Consider the following 27,270-nt stretch of genomic DNA (forward strand, 5'->3'; position numbering starts at 1 on the left):
GTGGGATGAGGAGCCAACTTCAAAATCTCTCTTCATGGGGAATTCAGAAGTTTGTTGCATGTCCTCACACTTTCTTGGAAAACATCTGGCGTGTCTTGCCCTTGAAGGACTGTTGGTTCTTTTTGGAGGAGAGGGTTTAGATTTACTCTCTTGATACCAAACAGTGGAACCAAAGGGTGAAGGCCTGATGGAAACGCGTTTCTACTCGACACAAAGAAATGCCTTTAAAGGGAGCTGCAGCCTCAGGAGGTGGTGAATCTGCTCCGAGAGTTTTCCAGCAGAGACAGGTCTCCCCCTGCGCCCCGCCCGCCAGGGAATCGGCCCCCAGGGTCGTGGCACCGGGTCCAGGGTCTCAGGCCGGGGGCGGGGACCGGGAGCGAGCGTGCACGTGCCCGAGGCTCCAGCTGCGCGTCCCGGGCTCCCCTGGGAGCGCCGCGGGGCGGAGCGGGCCGGGGAGCGGCGGCAGAGCTCTGCCGGCGGCTGGGAGCGCGGGAACAGGGCGCAGCATGTTCGCGGCTGTCGGGGGCCTCGGGGGCCTCCGGCGCCTCCGCCTGGGGCGCATCTTACGCTGGGCCCCGGGAGCGCACGGAGAAGCCGCGCCCGGGCCCATCGCGCCTCTGCGGCCTCGGGGTCTGCCCCGCTACTGCAGCGGCCGGGCGGCCAGCGGCTCTGAGCCCCAAGGTCCAGGTGAGGCCGAGCTGGGAACGACCTGAGAGGGAGGGGGTGCGGAGCGGCGGGCGAGGAGCCGGGGCTGGGGTGAGGGAGGGAGTGGAGGCGTGAGTGCGCTCTGAGCCACTGTGCCGTCGGTCAGTCGGTTCCTCCTCAGCAGGAAAGGTCCACCGGGTCCCCGCCGAGTACAAGCCTTCGCAATTCGATAAGAAAATCCTGCTGTGGACCGGGCGTTTCAAAGCGATGGAGGACATCCCGCCTCGGATCCCGTAAGTGTGGCCTGCGCGGCGGCCAGGTTTCGTGCGCGTGGGGGGTGCGCGGTCGATGCACGTCCCGACCGCGGCGCGCCCTGGAAAGAAGGCGGCCGCAGCGCTTCACAGCACCTACCACCTTAAGGAAAGTACCTCCCCAGCCTCCCCCTAGTGCGGTTCAACGTCAAATGCCTTGACTGAACAGTGGGCACCTAAGCTTACAAGGAGATTGGTGAAGTTGAGCGAAACCCCAGAAGTTCGGTGGGCACTTCCACCATCGCCCAGATACCAGCCCCAGGGAGCTCAGAGCCGCAAGGCAGCGGAGTGCTCAGGCCACACGGAAGGCATGGTCCGCGCGTGCACCTCGGGTGCCTGTGGGGTCCCCAGAGAGGGAGAGGGGCTCTGCCCGGGGAGCAGCTCCCTGCTCCACCCAACGAAGGCTCGTGGCTCCTGGGAGGACTAAAGGGCCTCTGGGAAGAAGCCGCACCCACGCGACCTCCTTTTTGGGGCGGGAGAAGCCTGGTGTCCCTGGTTCTGCAGCCCACCGAGTGCCGGCTTTACTCGGGTTAGGACCCTCGGAGCGTCAGCATCGCTGGCCTCTTCACCATCCCGAAACCGAGATAGAGGCTCGCTTAAATGATAAAACTCAAGCTGACAACTTCACCCCAAGGGTAAATTTAACCTGTAAAAACCATCTTTCTACAGTTTCAGTTTATGCAAGCCCAAAATACTTCCCAGCATTTTTTACAAGGGAGTGGATTAAAAAAAGGGAATGAAGGGAACTAACAATAAAACCAGTCTACTACTTTTTAAGCTGATCTTTTAAAAAAAATGAGACTAGAACTATAATATCAAATAAGGATTTCAGATGTCCTGTATATAATTTTTATACAATGTAATCAATGCCTAGTAGAATGAATAACGGAAACTAGGCCTACATCTTGTTCTGCACGTATTACCTACACTTTTTAAAATTTAAATTTAAAGTTACATTTGTTTAAATTGAAGTATAGTTGACACACAATGTTACATTAGTTTCAGCTGTACTTGTCTACACTTTTATTACTTTGTAATTTACTAGGTACCAAAAGCGTATCAAATAAATGGAAAAAAACCATGTGATGGGAAATGTTCGGTCAATAATGAATTCTCAAACATTTTATCCCTTTCTTGGATCAAATTATTTAATGAGAAAAGGACATGGAATTTGAAATAACACAGAATTTGAAATCTGTATTCAGCATTTATTCAACCACAGAGACACTTTTTAATATTATAAAACAAATACTGTTTTCTTTGAGATCTGTAGACTCTGAACTACAGACTCAGCCCAAAGCAGAAATTATCCTCAGAAAAGCTAAAATACCATCCTTAATTTTTTGGAATTCTGAGTTTTAGTGCTATAACAGAGTAACCAATACTTCAATAATAAATAAAAATAAATAAACTGATAACTAAAAAAAAGAATGTAAAGAACCTGCAGTATTGTAAATTAATGCTTGTCAAGAGGCAGTAGGCCCAATATTGCATTAATATAGCTCTATGTGTGAAGAGAACCATTTTATGGAAATAATTTAATTTCCCCAGGATCACAGTCAAAAGAAATGTTATAAACAGGAGAATTTAACTTCAAATAAGATGTCTAAGAAAGGAATTATAGTTTGGTATTGGAAACAAAGTATTTGAATATTTTTCATTGTGCTGTTTTCTATAATTTTTTTATTTTTTTATTATTTATTTGAGAGAGAGAGAGAGTGAGCACGAGAGGGGGGAGGGTCAGAGGGAGAAGCAGACTCCCCGCTGAGCAGGGAGTCTGATGTGGGACTTGATCCCGGGACTCCAGGATCATGACCTGAACCCAAGGCAGTCGCTTAACCAACTGAGCCACCCAGGCGCCCTGTTTTCTATAATTTTTTAAAGTATTGCTGTTGAAGAGGGATATGCCTCCCAAACTAAGTTTTAGACTTACAATGTGAACAGCTTTCACTTAGTATGCTCTTAATGGACATGTAATTAACAAGTGACCTATAATTTTTGTATCATACACTAATGATATTTAATAATAATGCTTTTTCTTGTTTTTTCAGCACAAACCTAATTTGGTATAGCAGATCAAAGCCAGATGGATGGGTAAAAAAGATCATATCTTCTAGGCTCCATCTGGAACAAAAGTCAGCAACAAGTATAATCTAATAAAGTCTTCATATTCACCTGTTTGCAACTAACATCTTAAAACGTACATTAATCTGTCTCAAATTTAAGGAAAACAGGCTAGATATTGGCTTGCTGTGCTCTTTAAACTGGTGGAAAAGTTAAAGAAAAAGTTTTTCATTTTTAAAAGAAATTGCAACTTGTCTTTCTGAAATTTTTTTTCAATGTAACCACATTCTGTTTAAACTTGACATTAGATAAGAAAGGATACTGCTGCATACATTCTCAAGAATCATTCTTTAATCATGTGTATCTATAAACTACCACTTCGTATTATTGCAAATTGTTAAAGTTTATTTCAGTATAAAAGGCTACAGACACGATTAGGTTTGTAACCCTGCTTTGTTAAGTAGCATTGCTAAAATCTTAAACAACTTGCCTGTAACTTTATATTAATAAATAAGTCTCCCCAGTATTCAAGGAAGTATATAAAATTTCAGAATAATAAGAAAACGAAGGTGACTTTGTCTTTTTCTTCGACAAATCATTGTAATTTTGATCACTTATTTTGAAAACTTCATGCAAAAGCCACAAAGGAAACACGTTTTCTCTAATAGTGGTCCCCACCGAATGGGGATAGGATGGGAGGGGGCAAGAAGGGATCGGGAGCCCAGTGAGAAAACAAAATGAGGAAAACGAATTTTAAAAAAACAACGTGTTTAAAACTAAAAAGGAGGGGTGCCTGGGTAGCTCAGTCAGTTAAGGGCCCAACTCTTGGTTTCAGCTCAGGTCATGATCTCAGGGTCATGAGATCGAGCTCTCCTCAGGCTCCAGGCTCAGCGCACAGTCCGCTTGAGATTCTCTCTCGCTCTCCCTCTGCCCCTCCCTCCCACCACCACACTCTCTCACTCTCTCAAAATAAATAAATAAATAAAATCTTAAAAAAAAAAAACTAAACTAAAAATGAAGCCCACTTAATAACAGAAGGGCCAAATGAACACGAGTCATAGACATATATAGACTTAAATTCTTACCTTTACCCTGATCTGTGACAAAAAAATGAGAGTCAGGCCATAATTTTTAGTAGTTATATTTTGAGCAGTTAGAAACTAAATATACTACACTGTAGTTTCATGGTGACTAACATTAATTAAGACCTAAATATACCTGTAATTTGAAATTGGGAACATAATGGGCTAGCCTTTGGATGTCTTCCACATCGGTAGTTGGCATTCAGGGAAATTTGGGGAATATTTACATAACAAATGATTGTCTATCATGCCAGTGAGAAAAAAGCAGATTGCTTCAATTAATTAACAGAATACACATCTTGGTTTAGGCCAGAAATGATAGATGCTGCAAGAAACAAGGCTCGGGTGAAAGCTTGTTACATAATGATTGGACTCACCATTATCGCCTGTTTTGCAGTGATAGCCTCTGCCAAAAGGGTGAGTATCTCTTTAAAATAAAGCTGGAATGGTGAATTTTAAGAAATATTATGAGCTTTGTTCTCAATTTGGGGATTATTGCTGTGTTTTCAGTGTAAGCACAATTTCAACTTAAACACCTTGAGCCACCCATAAATATCTATCCTCCTGGAAACAATTTTTTTCATGAAAATTTGAGTCCACAAATGCAAACTACATGGGCAGACAGGAGGAACAAAAGTTTGTTTCCATTTATAAGATGAAAACAAAAACAGGACAGTTCATAGCCTGGTTAAAATCTGCACAAGAAGTTTGTTGTGTGAAAGTTACCCAGACTAGATTGTTCCCTAAGTCATGAACTCAATCAGAGCTGTCGTATAGAATCATGAAATCGTCAGAAATGGCAAAGGTTGGAAGTGATCAAGGCCGACTTGTTTGTCTGTATCCTGTATGTGAGCCCTTTGCTTGTCATCTCCAGTACGTGTTTTCTAGAGACAAATTAAGAGCTGATTACTCTAATTGTGTTTTTTGCTTCCCCAAATCCTTTCATCTGGTGATCAGTTTTTACCATGAAGAGCAGCCCCACAAATATTGGGAGACATCTAACACATCCCCATGAGTCTTCTCTGCTCCAGTCTTAATTTCCCTATCCCTTACAACTTCCCTCTATTTTGAGCTCTCCTCTAAACACACTGCAGTTTATCAGTGTCCCTCTTCACTGTGGCATTTGCAACGGAACCCATCAGAGCACCACTGCAACTTCCTTGTTTGTGAACTGCGTCCTGGAAGCGCAGCCAGAGTTGGAACTAAGTTTTGGCAGCCGCATCACACAGAAGAGTTTGCTTGGATCCGTACATCTTCACTCTCTGGGCGTGTGTAGCCGATTACCATTCTCCCTCTTACTTTTCAGGTTTTTGAGAGTATTTGAGCCCACTCATTCACATAGGGACTGAGGCTGTAAGCTTACTGATGTCATGTACATATCCATTCATTTCTATTAGCATGGCAGAGAACTTGTGCTTTGAAATGATTCTCATCAAAGGGGAAATTTCTTAAATATTTCTTAAATATTCAAACATAGAAATAAAGAAATTTGGTCATCTCTTGTTTATAACCTACTGTAGATAAAATGACTGTCCACCAAGGTGATGATTCTCTAGCTCCTAAATGACAGACTAGAGCCTGACATTGTCTGGACCCTCCTTGTTTTATAATATCTTCTCTTTGTTCATTATGCTCCATCCACACTAGTTCTATTTTTTTTTTTTTTTTGCTTTAAAATATTTTATTGGAATCCTTTCGATAAAAACAAGTATTTATGTTAAAGAAATTTAACATAAATTTTGTAATGTTCAATTAACATAAATTTAAGTAATAAATACTTAAGCATCTCAAAATTTCTGGGCAGTTTCTTTCCTCCAGTAAGTTGACAGCTGCTCACACAGGGTAATGCAGGAAAGCTAGATGGAAGCTCCTAGGATCTGCCCAACACCAGATAAGAGATACCCTCTGCGTTAACAAAACCCGTAGTAGCCAGGGAGAAAGGACGCAGCTCTTCACTTCTCATCACAGCCTGTAGTTTCAAGTGGCAGCAGCCATTACCTAGGCATCACAGACATCTCTCCACAGCATCTCTCCCAGAGGGCGAATTCCAAACTTCAGCCCTTCAGCTACCTAGGCTTCCTTCTTTCCCCTCGCCTTGCCATAGCTGGCTTATTCTCACTCCAGTCAGAGACCTTCCCTGACCACCCCCTCTAAAATGGCCTTGCCCAAGTGCTCACTATTTTATCATCTTCCCAGCTGCTCATGAGTAAGCCATTATACATCAGCAATCCTCTTGACTCCACTTTAAAATATACCTACCATTGGACCACTCCTCACCATCTCTCCTGATACCACCCTGGTCTGAGATAACTAACATCTGTTGCCTAATGGATTGCACTATCTTCTAATGGGTCTCACGGTCTCCCTCTTGCTCCTCTCCAATTCTTTTGTTTTAAATAATCAATGCATATGCTTTAACTGAGACTGTGATAGATGGAGGTGGAGAAAAGTTTAGCAATTTGAGATATATTTGGGGAGGTAGAAAGGGTAGAACTTTGAAGTAAATTTGATGTGGGAAGAGGAAAGAAAATGGAAGAAAGAAACCAAAAAGCCTGGGTTTTTTACTTCAGCAACTAGGTGGATGGTACCACCATTTGTGGAGATGTGTAAAGCTGGGGAGAGAACTGGTAGGCATGACAGGCAAAATACACTAAGTTCCGTACTGTGGGTATATTAAGTGTGAGGGGCGGATTAGGCATTCAACAGTATCTATTAATTTTTTTTTATTCTGCTAAGGACTTTGTACACTCTTCAGTCTAAGGACCTATATACAGTTTCCCTCACTTCTGAAAAGTCTAAGCAGTCATAACTTCAAATAGGGCCCCTTCACCCATTCTGTCTATTCTTTCCACCTACTATGCATGTGTGTTGGAACTTCTAATTCGATTCTCCATGTCTCTTAACTTTTTTTTCTATTTTTGGTATCTGTATCTCTGTACTGCACTTAGATCATTCCCTCAGACCTATTTTCTAGCTAGAGGTTTTTTGTTTTGTTTTGTTTTTTTTAAGATTTTATTTATTTATTTGAGAGACAGACAGACAGTGAGAGAGAGAGAGCACAAGAAGAGTGAGGGGCAGAGGGAGAAGCACACTCCCCACTGAGTGGGGAAACCAATGTGGGGCTCAATCCTGTGACTCCAGGATCATGACCTGGGCCGAAGGCAGACGCTTAACTGACTGAGCCACCCAGGCATCCCTCTAGCTAGAGTTTTTACATCCCAGTTATGATGCTGATCATCTTATCTTTTCAGAGGTGATTCCCCCCTCCGCCCCCAGATAAATGCCTGGTTTCCTTGCCAGTTCCTTGGGCTAGTAAGAGAAATTCTAGTCATTTCAGTGGAGTATCTGATACTTCCAACCCCAGATCCAAACTCTGGACTCACCTTTTGGGGGTAGAGATTAAACTCCCAGCTCACAGCTGTTAAAACCAGTATTTTTGGGGCGCCTGGGTGGCTCAGTCGGTTAAGCGTCTGCCTTCGGCTCAGGTCATGATCTCAGGGTCCTGAGATCGAGCCCTGCATCAGGCTCCCTGCTCCGCGGGAAGCCTGCTTCTCCCTCTCCCACTCTCCCTGCTTGTGTTCCCTCTCTCGCTGTGTCTCTCTCTGTCAAATAAATAAACAAAATCTTAAAAAAAAAAAAGAATTAAAACAAAAAAAACCCAATATTTTCCCCTAATGCCCCCTGCCTGAAACCATTCCTTCCCATCCTGGCCTCAGTCCTTCTTATTACCCACCAATTCTTGCCTTTTGAGTTCTTTCCATTTCGGATACCTGAGGATTTCCCTTTCTTGATTTTGAACATAACTATTTGAAAATATTTTTGTTATTTTTTTATCCAAAAAATATGTCTTTGTGTGCCAAGAGAGCCAGGGCAGATTTCTGATGTCAGTTGTCCTATTGACTAGAAGTCTCGCAACTTACATAATTTTTTTTCTATACCAAAGGATTATTTTTCTTGGATACTATTTGTGACAGATGTTTTAAGTTACTTTTCTCCTTTTCACAGAGTATCTGCTATGTATGTCTATCTGAAACACAAATCCTTTCCAGCGGAAATGATGCTTTGCTTTGTTTTTTGTTTTTTATTTTTTTATTTTTCAGGCTGCAGAACGACATGAATCCTTAACAAGTTGGAACCTGGCAAAGAAAGCTAAGTGGCGTGAAGAAGCTGCATTGGCCGCACAGGCTAAGGCCAAATGAAATTCTAAGTGACACAGTGTTAATCAGAGGATCATTACTATTATCAAAAACAATAAAAGATAGGTAAAATAGAATATTTAACAAAATAATTGCGATGGTTTTATTTGGTAAAGAGAAGCACAAAGTCTTTTTATTTTTACTTTTTAGTAAAATCTTACTGAAGTGGAACTGTATTCAGAAAAGTGCACAGAAGTGTATATAGCTTGATACATAGTGATCACATAGTGATCACACCTGCATAACCACCTCCCAGGTCAAGATGCGGAACACCAGTAACATCTCAGAAACCTCCTTTCTGCCTTCTGTCATTCATTACCCTCCAGAGGTAATCATTGCTGTGTTTTGTCACCATAGGTTAGTTTTGCTTGTTTTTGAACTTTATGTAAATAGAATTACACAATATGCACTTGTGAGGATGGATTCTTATACTCAACATTATGTTGTGAGATCCATCCACAAATTTTGTGTAGCATGAGTTTATTCATTTTTATTTTGTTATAGTATTCCATTGTATGAATATGAGTCAGTTTATCTGGGTATTTGTTCCAGTTTTTGGCCAAGACAGATAATGCTATAATGAGCACTCTGTGTATGTCATTCACTAAGCGTTCTTTAAAATCTAAACTAATTTTCAACCAAAGTACCACTATATTTGGGTAGGACTCTTACATTGATTGAGAGGAATGTAAAACTATCAACTTTAGATTTTGTTAAGTTAAATATATATGTTAAGGTTTCTAGGGTAACAGGAAAATATGAACTCTCAAACAAGTAGAGATTTAAAAAAAAAATAGATGACTGACTATAGTCAAAAGGCAAAAAAGGGGGAAGGGAAAGAAAAAGAGAATAGAAAAAAGAGAAACAGGACAAAATAACATGGTCAAAATGAATCCAGATATACTGGTAGTCAGAATAAAGGACACTACTAGAACAATAGAATACTGTATAGACCGTTATGAGAGCTAAGATTTATAGAATAAAAAATGGGAATTTTGTCAATGGAGAAATGAAACCAAATGGACACCTAGCTTCAATACATTAACTTTGCTAAAGCTGGTTGATTCATCAGTGGAGAATTAAACCAAACTATCAGCCAGTTATTTTATCTTTTAAGGCAGAATTGCCTTATGGCCAATTAGTTAGGCTGTAAAAAGATTTGAAGGGAAAATGTTTATGGCAAAGATGTTTACAGAAAAATTACCTATAACAGAGATCGGGAGCAGGACTTCTGTTGTTAGTCCTCTTTTGTTTTAGTCACATCATTTTATTAACCAATCTGTTCCCTGTCACCTATTTTAACAGTAAATCCCTAGACCAAAGGTTTTGTGCTCTTTCATTCTATAAACTGACTGCTTTTTTGGATGATGGCCATTCTCTAGTGCACTGTACAGAAGATTTCACCATGAAAAGCTGTGATTGAACCTTCAATCTTATCACATTTTCATCTTGGCATAATAAGGCTGCTATGTCTTCAGCTTTCAGCATTAAAGTCCATTGTTCCCACCATAACAACTGAAAAAGAAAACATTTTCAGTTAGGTTTCAACTGGTTATGTTTTATTTAAATTCAGTCATATTATAAGCTGAAAATAAAATTTGTAATAACTATTATTCTGGTTTTTTAACACATAAATATACAAATTCTCACCTGAACTTGAAAAATGTTATACTAATTCTAAATTTGTATGCACAAAGTAATGTAGCATCTAAATACATAAAAAACAGAACTACAAGGAAAAAATGGACAAGCCCACCATTATCTTGGGAAATTAACACATCTCTCTTAGAAACTGACAAATTCCACTGACTAGTAAATATATAAAAGATGTGAATCAATTAATAATACACATTCTTTTTTAGCATGCATGGAACTTTCACTAAAACATCACATACAAAACCATAAAGCACATTTCATCAACTTTTGAACTTCATGCAATCATATCACAACTTAGAAATTAATAGGATGATGTTTTTATTCACTTGTTTATTTATTGTCATAAGGTTTTTAAAGTGTGATTTTCTAAATGACTCATAGGTCAAAGAGTAAATCATGATAGAAATTTAAAAATGCTTAGAACTGAATATTAAGAAAAAGCTATATATCAAAACTTGTGGAATGTACCTGAAGTGGTAATTCAAAGTAAATTGTTAGCCTCAATATGCTTTTCTTAGAAAAGAAAGGTTTATAACAAATGTATTAAACATCCCTAGAAATTTGAAAAAGAAATATAGAATAAATCCAAAGGGAATAAAGGATTGGAAATTACAAAATTAAGAGCAGGAACTAACAAAGTAAATAAAAACATAGAATATAGAGGGTTGATTTAACTGAATTTGGCAGAGTCTTCAAGATAAAAGATAAAAAGTATAAAAAACAGTTTAGAAATGATAAAAGGGATGAAAGCCAAGGTACAACAGAGATATTAAAAAGAACGTTATGAATTGGTATGCCATCTTCTGCTCTGGCCAAAATGGAGTAATAGGGATAAGATATACTCTCTTGTCTGAAACAACTAAAAAATTGGACAAAAACATGAAACAACAATTTCCAGACATTGAGCATCTAGCAATGAAGGGCAGTGATCTGTGAAATAGAGAAAATAAGTTAGTTGGGCCTGGTAATTGCTCCACTTTACTGCCTAAAGAGTTTCAAGACTACATGGCATAGACGGGAAACCTGGGTGGAACCTAGAAGTCTCTCAGAGTTGAGGAAAAGAGTCAGGAGGCCAGGAAAGATAAGACAATTAGATTTCACAGGCTAGGGAACCAAAGTGAGAGAGCTGTACAGAGAGCTCTAGAGATCTGCAGCTGAGTGTTGATGACAAGTGACCACTACACATGGTCATGTAAAGAACGACGTGAAAGAACAAGGTGAAACCATTTTTGGAGCTCACACATGGCCAAGAATAGTTTGAGTTCCACCAGCCAAATTAGAAACTCTCATATTTGACAGAGAAGCAGAGTACTTAGAATGGTATTACCTCAGTAGTAAAATAAAGGCTGTTCTGTGCCTGCCTTACAAAGTTTAAAAGCAAAAAAAAAAGTTTAAAAGCAAGACCGTAAAGTATCAAATTGTCTTCAAGTAACTTCATTGTGTCCCATAACAAAGCTTAAGAATAGATGTAGGAAACCCAATATCTAATAGCCAACAAAGTCACATTCACAATGCCTGGTATCCAATAAAAAATTACCAGACATGAAAAGAATATATGCAAAATGGAAAATACAAACCATAATGAAGAAAAAGAATAAAAAGAAACAGACCAGATGATAGAATCAGCAGATAAGGACAACATAACAGCTATAATCATACTTGCTGTGTTCAATAGAGTACAGGAAAGCTTGAGTATAAGAAACATGGGAGATATGAATCAGACCCAAGGAGAACTGCTAAAGATAAAATATACAAAGTCCGACATGAAAAATACACTAATGGAATTAAGAACAAATTAGACACAACAGAAGACAAAATTAGTGAGTTTAAAGACCTAATTACCCCATCCCCCCAGCCAGCTCCCCTCCAGCAACCCTCAGTTTGTTTCTTATAGTTAAGAGTCTCTTATGGTTTGCCTCCCTCTCTGTTTTTATTTTATTTTTCCTTCCCTTCCTCTATGCTCATGTTTTGTTTCTTAAATTCCATAAATGATGGTATTTGTCTTTCTCTGACTGATTTATTTTGCTTAGCATAATACCTTCTAGTTCTATCCACATTGTTGCAAATGGCAAGATTTCATACTTTGTAATGGCTGACTAATATTCCATTGTGTCTTTATCCTTTCATCTGTCGAGGGACATCTGGGCTCTTTTCATACTTTGGCTATTGTGGACATTGCTGCTATAAACATTGGGGTGCATGTGCCCCTTTGAATCACTATTTTTGTATCCTTTGGATAAATACCCAGTAGTGCAATTGCTGGGTGATAGGGTAGTTCTATTTTTAACTTTTTGAGGAAACGCCATACTGTTTTCCAGAGTGGCTGTACCAGTTTGCATTCCCACCAACAGTGTCAGAGGGTTCCCCTTTCCCCATATCCTCACCAACATCTGTTGTTTCCTGAGTTGTTAATTTTAGCCACTCAGGAGGGCACTTGATGTAATGAGCACTGGGTGTTACACGCAACTGATGAATCACTAAATTCTACCCCTGAAACAATACACTATGTTAACTAAAATGAATTTAAATTAAAAAAAATAAAGACAAAGCAATGAAAACTACCCAAACACATAGAGAAAAAGAAGTGAAAAAAGCATCAGTAAGCTGTATCACTATTTTGAGAAGCCTAGTATAAGTGAAATTGGAATTGAAAAACTATTTGAAGACGTAATGGTTGAAATGTTTCCAAAATTGATGAAAACTATAAACTCATAGACCCAAGAAGCTCAGCTACCTGCAAGAACAAGAAACATGAAAAAAGGCAAACCAGGACACATCATAACCAAATTGCTTAAAATCAGTGATGAAGAAAAAAATTTAAAAGCAGCCAAAGAAAAAGTTAACATTACTTACAAAGGAACAAAGATAAGAATGATAGAAAAATGTTGTCAGAGAAAGGCAAGTCAGAAGACAGTGGAGCAGCATCTTAAAAGAACAAAATACATCTAGAATTCTATACCCAATAGAATTGCCTGGGTGACTCAGTTGGTTACACATATCTGACTTTTGATTTCAGCTCAGGTCATGGGCTGTGGAACCTGGTTAAGATTTTCTCTCTTCCGGGGCGCCTGGGTGGCTCAGTCGATTAAGCGTCTGCCTTCAGCTCAGGTCATGATCCCAGGGTCCTGGAATTGAGTCCTGCATCAGGCTCCCTGTTCAGCGGAGAGCCTGTTTCTCACTCTGCCTACTTGTGCTCCCTCCCTGTCAAATAAATAAAATCTTAAAAAAAAAAAAAAAAGATTTTCTCTCTCCCTCTCTTAAAAAAAAAAATCTTTCAAAAATGAAGGTGAAGTTAAGACTTACTCAGGCATACAAAGGGTGATGGAATTCACCACCAGCAAACAGAATACAAAAATATTAAAAGTCCTTCATGTAGAAGGAAAATGATACCAGATGGAAATCTATATCTACACAAAGAATTGAAGAGCACTAGAAATGGTAACTATGGGGGCAAATATAAAAACTTTATAATTTTTAAACCTCTTTTAAAATAATAGACTAAAGTAAAAATTTATGACTAAACCATGAACGTATTATGGGATTTATAACATATAGAGAAGTAAAATGTATGAAAACAATAGGACAGAGGCAGAGAAGGAGAAAATGGAAGTATATTTAAGTTGCTTATACCAGTATTATCAAATAGAAAAATAATGCCACATATGAAATTTATAATTTTCTAATAGCCATGTTAAAAAGTAAAAAATAATCAGTAAAATTAACTTTAATGGAACTTAATCCAAAATGGCCAAAACAGTATTTTAGCAAGTAATCATAATATAAACATTATTAACAACATCTTTTGCATTTTTTCCTTTTTAAATTTTTGAGATCCAATGTAGATTTTACATCTCAGTTCAAAGGCTAAATTTTGATCGGAAATACTTGGTCTATATTTAGACTTCATAAAATGTATAGAAAAAAAAAAAAAGATTCCCTTACCCAAGTTGTTCCAAATATACTTAGGTTTTCTAATAACCAAGTGAAGTTATCAGTTTTTATTTTTAACTTGATTAAAATAATATTAAAAGTTCAATTTCTCAATGGTACTAGCCACATTTCAAGCGCTCAAAAGTGCAGTGTGATATGTGATATGCTTCCATATTACTTAAGAGTAGCCAAAATTAAAGATGCCTATTTTAAAGCCTAAAGCAACCAATAGAAAATGAAAAACAAATATAGATTTACAGCTAATAAGTCAAAAAGGAGATGAAATGGAACCCTAAAAAATACTTAATCCAAAACTAGGTAGAAAAAGAAAAAGCAGACCAAAAAAAAAAGGGGGGGGGGACAAAAAGCCTGATGGTAGGTCTAAACTAAATCAATAATCATGATAATTGTTAATGATTTATAAACACTCCAGTTAAAATGCAGATATTATCAGTATAAAAAAGCAAGACCTCTTTGTTGCCTACAAGAAATCTTTATAAAGGAGGAAATTAATTAAAAGTTTTTACTTTTGGGGCACCTGGGTGGCTCAGTCGTTAAGCGTCTGCCTTGGGCTCAGGTCATGATCCCAGAGTCCTGGGATCGAGCCCCGCATGGGCTCCCTGCTGCGCGGGAAGCCTGCTTCTCCCTCTCCCACTCCCCCTGCTTGTGTTCCTGCTCTTACTATCCCTCTCTGTCAAATAAATAAATAAATAATCTAAAAAAAAAAAAAAAGTTTTTACTTTTGGGCACCTGGGTGGCTCAGTTGGTTAAGCGACTGCCTTCGGCTCGGGTCATGATCCTGGAGTCCCTGGATCGAGTCCCGCATTGGGCTCTCCGCTCGGCAGCGAGTCTGCTTCTCCCTCTGACCCTCCTCCCTCTCATGCTCTCTCTGTCTCATTCTTTCTCTCTCAAATAAATAAAATCTTTAAAAAAAAAATAAAAGTTTTTACTTTTTAGATGGAAAAGATATACCATGGAACACAAAGTAAGTAGGAGTAGCTATGGTAATATCAAAGTAGATTTTAGAACAAAGAATATTATCAAACATAAAGAGGGTTATTTGATAAAGGGGACAACTCATGATAACCAACGTGTGGAAACAACCCAAATGTCCATCAACCAATGAATGGATAAATAAAATGTGTTATATCCATACAATGGAATATTACTCAGTAATAAAAAGGAATGAACTATTGATATATGCTACAACATGGACAAACATTGAAAACATTATGCTAAATGAAAGAAGTGAGTCTCAAAATAAGACGTTCTACAATTGATTGTGATAGTTACACATCTGTATGAATATAGAAACCACTGAAACCATTGAATTGTGTACTTTAAGTGGATAAATTGTATGGTATGTAAGTAAATATCTCAATTAAAAAAAAAATTTTTTTTAAAGAAAGCAGCATGTCCTTGATACCTGAACAGGGAAAATTTAATGTAAAAAGATTAGTAATGAGGGATTGGCTACTAGAGGTAAAGAGAAGTCAGGTAAATAACAGAAGCAGTTGTAGGGAACAACCACTATGTCCAAGGAAGGAATGAACTTGGAATAGGGCCCTCTCCTCCAAGGCTAAGATTCAGACCTCGTTGGTATGTAGCATTCCTGGATGGCAGCTAGGTTCTTTAGGTGTCTCAGGCTGAGGCTGGCAAACAGAAAACTGTCCACTGAGGTGCCAACAAAACTCACCAGGAAGTTGCTCTCAGGGGTGCTGGAGGAACTCCCTAGAATGTTTGCTTGCAAGGTGCTGCTTAATTTTACTGAGAAGTTGCCCACTGGGGTGCCTGCAAGGCTCATTGCAAGCCTGCTGGAGCACCAGTGAAACAAGCTGGGCAACTACCTACTGGCTGTTTGTGCAACTTGCTAGAAAACCGGATGGAGGGGCGGGGCACCTGGGTGGCTCAGATGGTTAAGCATCTGCCTTCGGATCAGGTCATGATCCCTGGGTCCTGGGATCAAGCCCCGCATCAGACTCCCTGCTTGGCGGGGAGTCTGCTTCTCCCTCTCCCTCTACTGTTCCTCCTGCTTATGCTCTCTTACTCTGTCAAATAAATAAATAAAATCTAAAAAAAGAAAAGAAAAGAAAAGAAAAAACCAGATGGGTCACTGGTGTAACTCTCCAGTGAGCTGCCCATAAGAGTGCCAACTGACCTTGCTGGAAGCTGATTGGAGGTGCCAATGAAACTTACCAGGAAGCTGCCTGCAGAAGTACCACTGCAACCACACTGGAGGTGAACCCCGGAAGACTTCTGCACAGTGGCTGAGCATCACAGGAGCAAAAACTAAGAAAAGCACACTTGCAAGAGGTCAGGACACTTCTTCCTCCTTCATGTCTCTCCAGTACCTTGTACTGACACAGCTTAACATCGTGCCACTTGGCAAAGGAGAAATGTTCACAGGGTCCAGTACCAATATCACAAAGTAGGTTGAGGAGGGGTGCATTTAGAGCTTAAAAGCAATAAAATGGTAAATGACATATTGGGTTTATCTTAAAATAGGTCAATACTGGAAAGTCTATTTTTCAACATATTAACAATGGAAAACCATATGCTTATTCATGATGCAGAAAAAACACCGGATGAATTTCAACCCCATTCGAGTTAAAAACAGAACAAAATAAAAACCTTACACTAGGAATAAGAATACTTTTTAAAGCTGACAAAAACTATCTACAAAAAAACCAGTCAATTCTCATTACTCACGGGAGTTATCGTATAAAGTTGCTGCAAACACTGAATTAGCAAGTACTAAATCATTACTCCTTGGGGAAATACAGGGTTAGATTCCTGAGAGCCTCTGGTAGCATTTTTGTCAACTAAATACATAATCTGTTCTATGTGTGTTTCTGCTTAAAGACTATATATATGATTCATTAACGCTGAACTCACAGCCTACAGAAGCGTAACTCATGCCTAAACAAAACCTAGCTAACATAATGTGTTTTTTGTTAAGACACATCCCTGTTTTCTTGTACTTAGGAACACTAGACAGCACTTCAGCATATTTGGAGGCCATTTTAAACAGAAAAAAAAAAAAAAGTGCAAGAAACGTAGCACTAAATAGATCAGGAAAGGATAGTTGTTTATAGTATGAAAGCTGAAATAAGAAAGCAGAGCATCGTTTTGTTCAACCTCAGCTGGGAACATGTGCCCTGGGTGACTCAATTTTTTCACCACTCTACACAATGTCCACAAATAACCTTGAAAATGCCCTGAATATTGATTTTGGGTAGGCAAATTTTATAATAAAGAATCTGCAAAAAGCAAGAGAAACTACACTGACTACATCATATTTTGTGGTGCAACATTAAAGATGTTAAAAAAAATAAGAACAAGTTTAAAATGCCTGCTACTATTACTTCTAATCAATATTGTACTAGAGATACTACATAATAAAATAAGAAAAAGAAACAAAGATTTGAAATGAATGCCATTATTCAGTTACTATTGTCTACAGACACCCCAAATCATCTATAAATTGGAATTAATTTAGCAAGGTTGTTAGACGTGATTAATATATAAAATTCAATTACATTTCTACACCCCAGCAGCAAGCTGGAAAATTTTAGGTAACAAAAGATAATTGTTTTACGACAATGAAAAACATAAGGGAGTTTTACCTTGGAGTAAACTTTAAAAATGTGAATGATCTTTGTAAAGAAAACTACAAAATATTTTTTTTGAAATACAGTAAGGAAGCTCTAAGTAAATGGTAAGCTATAACTTGTTCATGGATAGAGTTAGTATCATTAAGATGTTAATTCCTCCAAAATTATCCTCTAGATTTTCATCCAAAAACCCTATGGGGCTCTTAACCGAATTTGAGAAGTGAATTCTTTATGTGAAAATGCAAAGAGCTATGACAATCCTGAAGAAGAACAAAATAGAAGACTTACCTTATCAGATAATCATGATGTAGTCACAAAATGGAATAGTATACAGCAAAGAAAATGAACCACAGACGTATACATCAATGTGAATGCATCTCAAAAGATGTTAACATTGAGCTAAATAAATAATGGAATATGTAAAATATCCCATTTTATACATTTCAAAAACAGGGAAGGGAAACTATTTTAGGGATACATAAACATGAGATAAAACAATGAGGAAAAGCATAGGAATTATTAATATAATCCAGAGTAATGGTTACAAAGGACTCATAATTTAAGTTGGGTGGTGAATATGTAAGCATTCATTTTGTTATTCAAACTGTCTTCTTTCACATTATTCTCTTTGTGTATATTTTATAATAAAACAATTTAAAAGATGGAATGCTCAGAAAATGGTGAGTCACGTCAAAACCCTAAATAAAGTGTACTAAATTTTGTCATGCTATTTTAGATTTTAAAAACATGTTAACCATAACTGAAAAAGAACAGGAGAGATCCCTCAAAAGTAGCCTGTAAGTTTAAAACATTCAATTTTTAGGGCGCCTGGGTGGCTCAGTTGGTTAAGCGACTGCCTTCGGCTCAGGTCATGATCCTGGAGTCCCTGGATCGAGTCCCGCATCGGGCTCCCTGCTCGGCGGGGAGTCTGCTTCTCCCTCTGACCCTCCCGACCCACCCCCTCTCATGTGCTCTCTCTCAGTCTCTCTCTCTCAAATAAATAAATAAAAATCTTTAAAAAAAAAATAAATAAAATAAAATAAAATAAAATAAAACATTCAATTTTTAAATAACAGGCACCTTTGGGCATTATACATTAAATTCCCTCAACTGCCTACTGTCTCCAAATTAAAATGGTTGTGCATTAACTACTGAGCATTCCAAGTTGTTTATTTCGTGGGGTTGCCCCCAATCAACATTTTAGTTCTGGTGGTGCTTTACAGCCAGTGCAATTATTTCAAAGTTCTATTTCATAACAGAATGGAAAACTGAAATGTTAAAGTGCTATTAATAATGATATGATGTATGTTTCCTAAAACTTAAGCTACTGAAACAAATACAAAAATTGTTTGATGTGCTAAAAGGGAGAATCATGTGCTCACTGAACTTAGTCAACTCTTTGATATGAAAGGAAAGGAAATTAAAGAACTCTTAATCATAGGAAACAAACAGGGTTGCTGGAGGGGAGGGAAGTGGAGGGATGGGGGAATTGGGTGATGGACATTAAGGAGGGCAGTGATGTAATGAGCACTGGGTATTATATAAGACTGATGAATCATAGGCCTGTACCTCTGAAACCAATAATATATGTTAATTAATTGAATTTAAATAAAAAATGTTTAAAAGTTTTAAAAAAAAGAACATATATAAAATTGAGCAAACACATCATTAAAGGATGTACTTAGGAATTTCTGGGAAGGGAATGCCACTGCATATTTAAGTCTTTTGATTGACCTGTACATTGTATCTTCATACATTTTCAGGAATTCATTTGTCACTAGAATTGCAGACTGCCTTATTGAGAGTAAGGTACCCTAAAAATAACCGATCCAATTACTTTCACTACTGATTAACATAGTTTCAAATACTGAAGGAAAAGCCAGGCAACGCAAAAAACAACATAGTAGCAACAGAAGAAAACAAAAATATTAGGCTAGGGAGGCTTAGGCTTGGCTACGGTGTGGACCATGTATCCCAGAGTTCATTAATAAATTAAATCGGACATTCCCTCTGATTTCTATTTATCAGGGTAAAACTCTACCCCTTAAATAAATGCATTATATTGCATTAAAATAACAGAAAAGGAAAAAATAATCTCAAAACATGTGAATGTCTGGTAACTTCCAAAGCTTGAAGTACAAAGACAAATTTGATATATAGCAGAATATATGTTCTAAAATAAAAGCAACATACTGTTTTATCGGATATGCTACAAACAACAATCTGACTGGTTTTAGAAAGTGGATGGAATTATAATCAATGAGGGCATCGTTTTTGTTCCATTAGGAATACACCATCCTGAGAACAAATGAAACAGACACATTTATATAAATGCAACTGTAAAATAGTATTTTATTATTTTTAATATAGTGCTGTAACATTTCATAATATTGCATACTGCTCAAATGTTGGTTTATTTAGTTAGGCAAGAATATCCTCCCCTCATCCCACTCCCCAATTCAGAATTTAAAGACACATTATCCTTGTAGAGCCCTACCATATTGGCTCCTAATGTCACATTTCATAAAACAGTAATGCTATGAACTAAAATGAGTAAAGGTTAACAACAATTACTTTGATTTCACAGTTTCACAAAGCAGCCAGTAGATTGTTGAATTCAGAACAGCAACAAAAATTCACTAAGACTTTGTATTAGAGTTACCTTTTCCATAATGCTCCTTCTTAAGAAAAAATATGAGGCAAAGGTAATGCTTCTTTTAGTCCTTTATTCAATAAATCAACTTTACCTTGCAAATAAGTTTTACAATTACCAAATGATGTTATTTCTGTGCCAGCAGATATTTTATGTGTGTGTGTGGGTTTGGTTTTTTTTTGTTTTTTGGGTTTTTTTTTTTTTTGCTTTCTTGTTCTGGTGCTACCAGTTAAGTGAACAAAATGACACTAAAAATTAAGTTCTAGGAACACCTTTCAAAATAAAACTTGTTGAAGAAAACCAGGCTAGTGAGTCAAGTACTTACAAATATAAAACAAGCATAATTGCATAGATTAACTAGTACAAATTCAAATTCAGACAAAATAAAACAATGAATTTAATTAAATAAATGTAAAAGGCTCTTTCAAGTGTTTTGTTTTTTGCATTAATGTTGCATGCGTTTCCCCTTTACAAGATGTTTTAATTTTTTTTTTTTTGGCACAGTTTCTCTTAGGAAAGCAAGATAAAAAAAAAGAAATTTTTTTCCATAAGGGTAAGTGAAGATTAATGAAAATATATTTTGGAGCATTTTAAATATTTTATTTGAAAAGAGTAGTCATATATAAAAAAAATTTTAGTAACTAAGTATTTGCTAGTCTTGGTTCAATGAAGTCATCATCATCATGTCCATAGCTGGTCCCAACTATTAGACAGAAACTTCCTCTTGCATTCAAATCTAATCAAATTAATTACCCAAATAACAAATCTAAGAAATTAAATATAATTCTAAATTTAGATGCTTAAAATATAGTCATACTCTGTATTTAGAGATATAAGGTTTGTTTTACTGGCAAAATTTAAAAATTATCCCCTCAAAAATCATTTTATATGTGTGTGGGTATGTACACACATATATATTATTTTTCCTTCTATAAGAACCATTTTGTTTGAAAGACTTGGCTTAGATATTTATTAATGTGACTACAGGGTCCTCAAAATAAAAGCAGGCACAGCTGGTTAGTTTATGAATTATGCTGCATTATCAAGTTCGATTAGAAAGAGTGGAATACCCTGTCACCTGATACTTAGAACCATCTGTACCACAAAAAAATGTTTATCTCATAAATTCACCATCAATTTGGTAATCTTTGATATAACTACCCTGTTCTTTTGACTATACATAATGCAAAAGAAAAACTTTTTATACTAAACTTTTTAACTTCCACTACAATAAAATGGGCACAGATACAATCCTCTACTTAACAATATAAAAGAGGTTTGGCAGATACAGTCAGCATTATGGACACCATTTAAACCTGTATTTTATAGCTGTAGGTTTTAAGTGTCTTGCCAAAAGCATAATTTCATGATACATAATTTACAAAGTGTCATACTATTTAAAAGTACTCCTATATACAATTTCTTCTTGTAACATGCCTCTGATTTCCAGCAGAAACATTATAAATGCTATCATAGATGAAATCTTTCTTTACAGAATAGACTATGAATCATATCAAAAATGCTTTAGTTCCCATCTTAAAACAGTTGTAAATAAGTATTTTAGGTATATAATTGGAAGTGTAAATAGCCTGCATATAACTATAAATGAAAAGACTGAGTTCAACAGTACCATATCTGCTTAGAAAGCTCTACCAAGTACAGCACTGTGAGAATAACACATAGACAACATTTACATATGTATCTATAAATAAATATATATATACTTTTTCTACTGAAACTTTTTTTTAAAAGCTTCATGTTTTGAAGAGGTTTTTGCTGTTAATACGTAAAACACATACATTATATTGACCAATCTGATACAAATGTAATTTAATACACTGATTTACAAGCAGCAGTATGGCCCTCCAAGTATTATGAAAAATGAAAAAAAAATTCCTAATATAGATTTCAACTATATTAAAGAATCCTTAGCAATTTTCATTAGTGTCATCCTTTAGTGTCCAAACATTAAGAGCATTTAATAAAATTTAACACATTAACAAGGTGATTTCTTCAGGATAATTTTGTCAAAGTACCTAAGTTTATTATTACACAAAAAGTGAAACTTTTCAATTACTGCTCTGAAAAAATCAGAGAAAGAATTACAGTATTATTTTTGCTATGCAGCACTACTTTAGATTCATGATGGCATCTCTCATGATGCTTTTTAAAATGAAGAGTGAAAAAATAATAAAACACTATTTCAAAAATGGTAGCATATTTGGTCAAAATACAAAATATACTAATATAATAGCATTTACATGTTAAAAACACAAATATTTAAATGTGTAATCATTTTAATGTGTTCAACATGAAGAACAGCTTTTCTCTTCACAATTGCCACATTTTAATTGATTATCAGTACAATACTTACATGTTTTATAAATAAATTTTACAGGTTTTCTCTTGTAATTTTTTTTTTTTTTTTTGCAAAGTATAACCTACAGCACAGTGATTTATAATTTAAGGTAATAGATATTTTCACATTCTAATTTAGCTTTTACACTATTTCATGCTTCTGAAACTTTTTTGTTTTTGCTTCAAGATAGAGGTAGATTTAGTAGATTGGGCGTGTCAGACTTACTGCCAAAATGCAATTATCAGCTGTACTGCTAATGTGCAGTTTCCAGATGCTAGAAAAAATTCAGAACCATATGTAATACTTTACCCAAAGTTCTCCTTTTCAAGCTTAAGTTACTAAATAATTTCATATGTATTTAATTGCTCACAAATAGTTACAAAAAATAGACAAAACAATAAAAACACAAATATAGGTACACCAAAATAAAAACAAAACTATAACGAAAGATTGCATCTGAATGGAAACTTTTTTGTTTTGCTTTTTAAAAGTGCATCAACTTTTTCTTTTCTGTTCTAAGTAAAAACACATCAAACATTCCTACTGACATTGTAACAAAGAAGATATCTCTGAAACTATCCTTTGTAGCCATTAATTTTTCCTCCACCAAGTTAAAGTTGAAACCCTTCCATTGGTGCTTCCTGCTGCTGAAACACGAACTGTTGCTGACTTTCATCCACCTGAGGTACAATGCTGGGGTCATCTTCCTCTACACCAAAGTAATGTTCAATCAGATCAAAAGCCTTTTGGTAAATTTCCTGATTTTCATGGCTTTGCAGAAATTCAATTTTATCCAGACCTGTTTTATACATATGTATATATATATATGAAGAAAATTGTTACTCAAGTTTCATCAGATATTTGAACCAAAATAATGAATCAATAGCATCTGTCAGTTCATCAGCAATGGGGTTGTTATTCTTATCTAATTTTTGCATATACTGATAGCCAACACCACTTACGTCTTAAACTTCAAGAATGACAGCATAAGGCAGTGTGGTATGAGGAAATAGCACAGGCCTGGGAATAAAAAAATCACAGGGGCGCCTGGGTGGCTCAGTCGTTAAACGTCTGCCTTCGGCTCAGGTCATGATCCCAGGGTCCTGGGATCGAGCCCCGCATCGAGCCCCTCATCGGGCTCCCTGCTCAGCGGGAGGCTTGCTTCTCCCTCTCCCTCTCCCACTCCCCCTGCTTGTGTTCCTGCTCTTGCTCTCTCTCTCTGTCAAATAAATAAATAAAACCTTAAAAAAAAAAAAAAAAAGATCACAGACTCCACCTTGCTAGCTGTGTCATTTTGCCCAAATAAGTTTGGTTTCTCTATACATTAGTTTCTCAATTTTAAAATGACAGTTTTAGAGTATGTAACTCCAAAGGTCCTTTCTAGAGTAATTATGCTATTTATAAAAAGCACAAAAAGGATAAGCACCAAAACAAACACAAATGAAGAAACTAAAAGGTGAGCAAACTAACACACACACACATTCTCTCAGAGAAAGAGCCAGAGGAGATCAATATGGAATGAGTACTATTTACAAATCCATGTAGCTACTGTATATATACCAAAAGTACAAACTATAAGTGAAACTGAAAAAGCCTATTTTTACAAAATAAGCAAAATCTAGAGCACTCTATTTTATTGCTTACAAGAAGAAAAATCTACACTAAGTCTGGGTGATGCTGAATATATTTTTCATTTAATTACAGGTAAACCTCTTCAGTTATATCATTGCAGAATAGTACTGGAAGTACCAGCCAGAGCAACTAGGCAATAAAAAGAAGTAAAAGCCATCTAATTAAAAAAGGAAGAAGTAAAACTGTCACCATTTGCAGATGACATGGTGTTATATATAGAATATCCTAAAGACTCCACCAAAAAACTTAAAACTAATCAATGAATTCAGTAAAGTAGCAGTATACAAAATCAGTACAAAAATCTATTGCATTTCTATACAACCATAACAAACTATCAGAAAGAGAAATTAAAAAATAATCCCACTTACAAGTGCATCAAAAAGAATAAAATACCTAGGAATACATTTAACCAAGGAGGTGAAAGACCTGTACATTGAAAACTATAATGAAAGAAACTGAAGACAATATAAATAAATGGAAAGATATTCTGTGCTCATGGGTTGGAAGAATTAATATTGTTAAAATGTCCATACTACCCAAAGCAATCTACAATCTACAGGTTCAATATACTCTGTATCAAAATACCAATGGCATTTTTCACAGAAATAGAACAAACAATCCTAAAATTTATGTGAATATATATATATATTTAAAGATTTTATTTGTTAGAGAGAGAGCACACAGAGGGAGAGTGAGAGGGAGAAGCAGACTCCCCAATGAGCAAAGAGCCCGACGTGGGGCTCGATTCCAGGACCCCGGGATCATGACCTGAGCTGAGGGCATGAAGGCAGACACTTAACTGAACCACTCAGGTGCCCCTATATTGAAGTACAAAGAACCCCAAATAGCTCAAAGCAATCTTAAGAAAAAGAACAAAGCTGGAGGCATCATACTCTGATTTCAAACTATACTACAAAGCTGTAATAATCAAAACTTATTGGCATAAAAACAGATCAGTGGAATAGAATAGAGAGCCCAGAAAGAAATCCACATATAAAATCAATTAATTTACTACAAAGGAGCAAAGAATGTAACATACAATGGGGAAAGGGCAGTCTCTTAAAAAAAATGGTGCTGGGAAAACTGGACAGTCACACACAAAAGAGTGAAACTGGGCCACTAATGTATACCGTACACAAAACAAACTCTGAATACGTTACTTGAATGTAAGATCTGAAACCATAAAAGTAGAAGAAAACATTAGTGATAAACTATTTGACACTGGTCTTGGCAATATTTTGGATTTGACACCAAAAGCAAAGGCAACGAAAGTCAAAATAAACAAGTGGGGATTACATCAAACTAAAAAGCTTCTGCACAGCAAAGGAACCCATCAACAAAATGAAAAGATAACCTACAGAACAGGAGACAATATTTGCAAGTCATATACCTTAAGGAGTTAATGCCCAAAATATATAAAGAACTCAGCACCAACTGAACACCAAAAACAAGCAATTTGGTTAAAAAATGGGCAGAGGATCTGAAAAGACATTTTTCCAAAGAAGACAGATATCCAACAAGTACCTAAAAAGGTGTTCAATGTCAGTAATCATTAGGGAAATTTAAATCAAAACTGCAATGAAATAATTACCTCACCATCTGTTAGAATGACTATTATCAAAAAGACTAGAAATAACAAGTGTAGATGTGGAACAAATGGGACCCTGGTGCACTGATGGTAGGAATGTAAATTGGTGCAGCCACTATGGAGGTTCTTCAAAAAATTAAACTACCCCCAAAAAATAGAACTACCACATGATTTAGCAATTCCATTTCTGGGTATTTATCCAAAGAAAATGAAAACACTAACTGGAAAAGACATCTGCACCCCCATGTTCATTGCAGCACTATTTACAGTGGCCAAGATATATAAGCAACGTAAGTGTTTACTGATGGATGAATGGATTTAAAAAAAAAAAAAAACGGTATATATGTATATAATAAAATATTATTCAGCCATAAAAAAGAATGATATCTTGCCATTTGTGACAACATGGATGGACCCTGAGGGCATTATGCTAAATAAAATAAGCCACACAGAGAAAGACAAATACCATATAATCTCACATATCTGTAAAATCCAAAAACAAAACAAAAAAATAACAAGCTCATAGATACAGAGAACAGACTGGTGGTTGCCAGTGGGGCAAGTTGGCAAAATGAGTGAAGGAAGTCAAAAAGTACAAACTTCTAGTTATAAAGTCATGGGGATATAATGTACAGCATGAGGACTATAGTTAATAATATTGTATTATGTATTTATAAGTTGCTAAGAGAGTAAATCTTAAAAGTTCTCATCACAAGAAAAACATTTTGTAACTATGTATGGTAATGGTTGTTAACTAGACTTATTATGGTGATCATGATAGTTTTACAGTATATACAAACACTGAATCATTATGTTGTACACCTGAGACCAACCTGTAATGTTATATATCAATTAAAAACAAAAAGACTTGACTATAATGATACATTTTGAACTGACTGCTTACCATATGCTTCTTCAATGAGAGCACAGTATGGATTAATGCCTATTCCATTCTGCTTAGATTCTTGTTCTCCAAGACGTAAAATATTTTCAAGTCCATTTAAAGCCACTTGGACTATTTTAGAGTCCATAACAGTCAATAGGTCACAAAGTGGTTTAATGCAACCTAAGGCTACCAAATACCTTCAGAGTGATTAAAAAAAAAGTAGAGAAAAAAAAAAATTTAAAAAGACTTAAGTATTATTTATAGCAAATATTCTTCAGTGAAATGTTCTACAAACAATTAAGAAAAGTATTTTTATACAAACTCAAACATTAAAACATTTAAATTTTCACTGACATAGGAACCTGAAAACTTCTTTCTACTCTCCTATTTTCATTTAACATAATTAGCAATAAATGAGATAACAAATATTACAAAAATATACATACAAGCAAATTGGTACTTGGGCTGTTTCTGCATGGCATATGAGTAGTACTAAGAATAACAGTGGCTTCAAGGTGCTACTATTTAAAGGTGAGCCTATGTACACACACTGGGGTCATATGGGAGTAGGTAGAAATGAAGAGGGAGAAGGGACATTCAAATCAAATTTCCCACAAAAACAATCATAGCTGATGCTCTAAAATACCACCTGTG

At 36.6% G+C, this 27,270-nt stretch overlaps 2 protein-coding genes across 4 annotated transcripts in view; one reads left to right on the plus strand and one right to left on the minus strand.

Annotated features, from left to right (window-relative positions):
• The first annotated feature begins 463 nt into the window (after positions 1-463).
• On the plus strand, positions 464-9,046 carry FAM162B (family with sequence similarity 162 member B). The gene is made up of 4 exons (XM_032407382.1): positions 464-687; positions 830-938; positions 4,411-4,519; positions 8,203-9,046. The coding sequence occupies exons 1-4, from the start codon at positions 507-509 to the stop codon at positions 8,299-8,301; spliced, it is 498 nt and encodes a 165-aa protein (XP_032263273.1). The 5' UTR covers positions 464-506; the 3' UTR covers positions 8,302-9,046.
• Positions 9,047-20,722: 11,676 nt separating this feature from the next.
• The window catches only part of KPNA5 (karyopherin subunit alpha 5), a 49,632-nt gene continuing 43,084 nt past the window's right edge, over positions 20,723-27,270 (minus strand). For all 3 annotated transcript variants that reach the window (XM_032408003.1, XM_032408002.1, XM_032408004.1), the window contains 2 exons: positions 26,635-26,813; positions 20,723-23,309 (listed from right to left, as the gene is read on the minus strand). In XM_032408003.1, coding sequence (XP_032263894.1) covers positions 23,122-23,309; positions 26,635-26,813 — 367 coding nt within the window. In that variant the 3' untranslated portion in view covers positions 20,723-23,121. The remainder of the gene's footprint in view (positions 23,310-26,634; positions 26,814-27,270) is intronic.

The sequence above is a fragment of the Phoca vitulina genome, unplaced genomic scaffold (genome assembly GCF_004348235.1).
Source record: "Phoca vitulina isolate PV1807 unplaced genomic scaffold, GSC_HSeal_1.0 scaffold9, whole genome shotgun sequence".
NCBI lineage: Eukaryota > Metazoa > Chordata > Mammalia > Carnivora > Phocidae > Phoca > Phoca vitulina.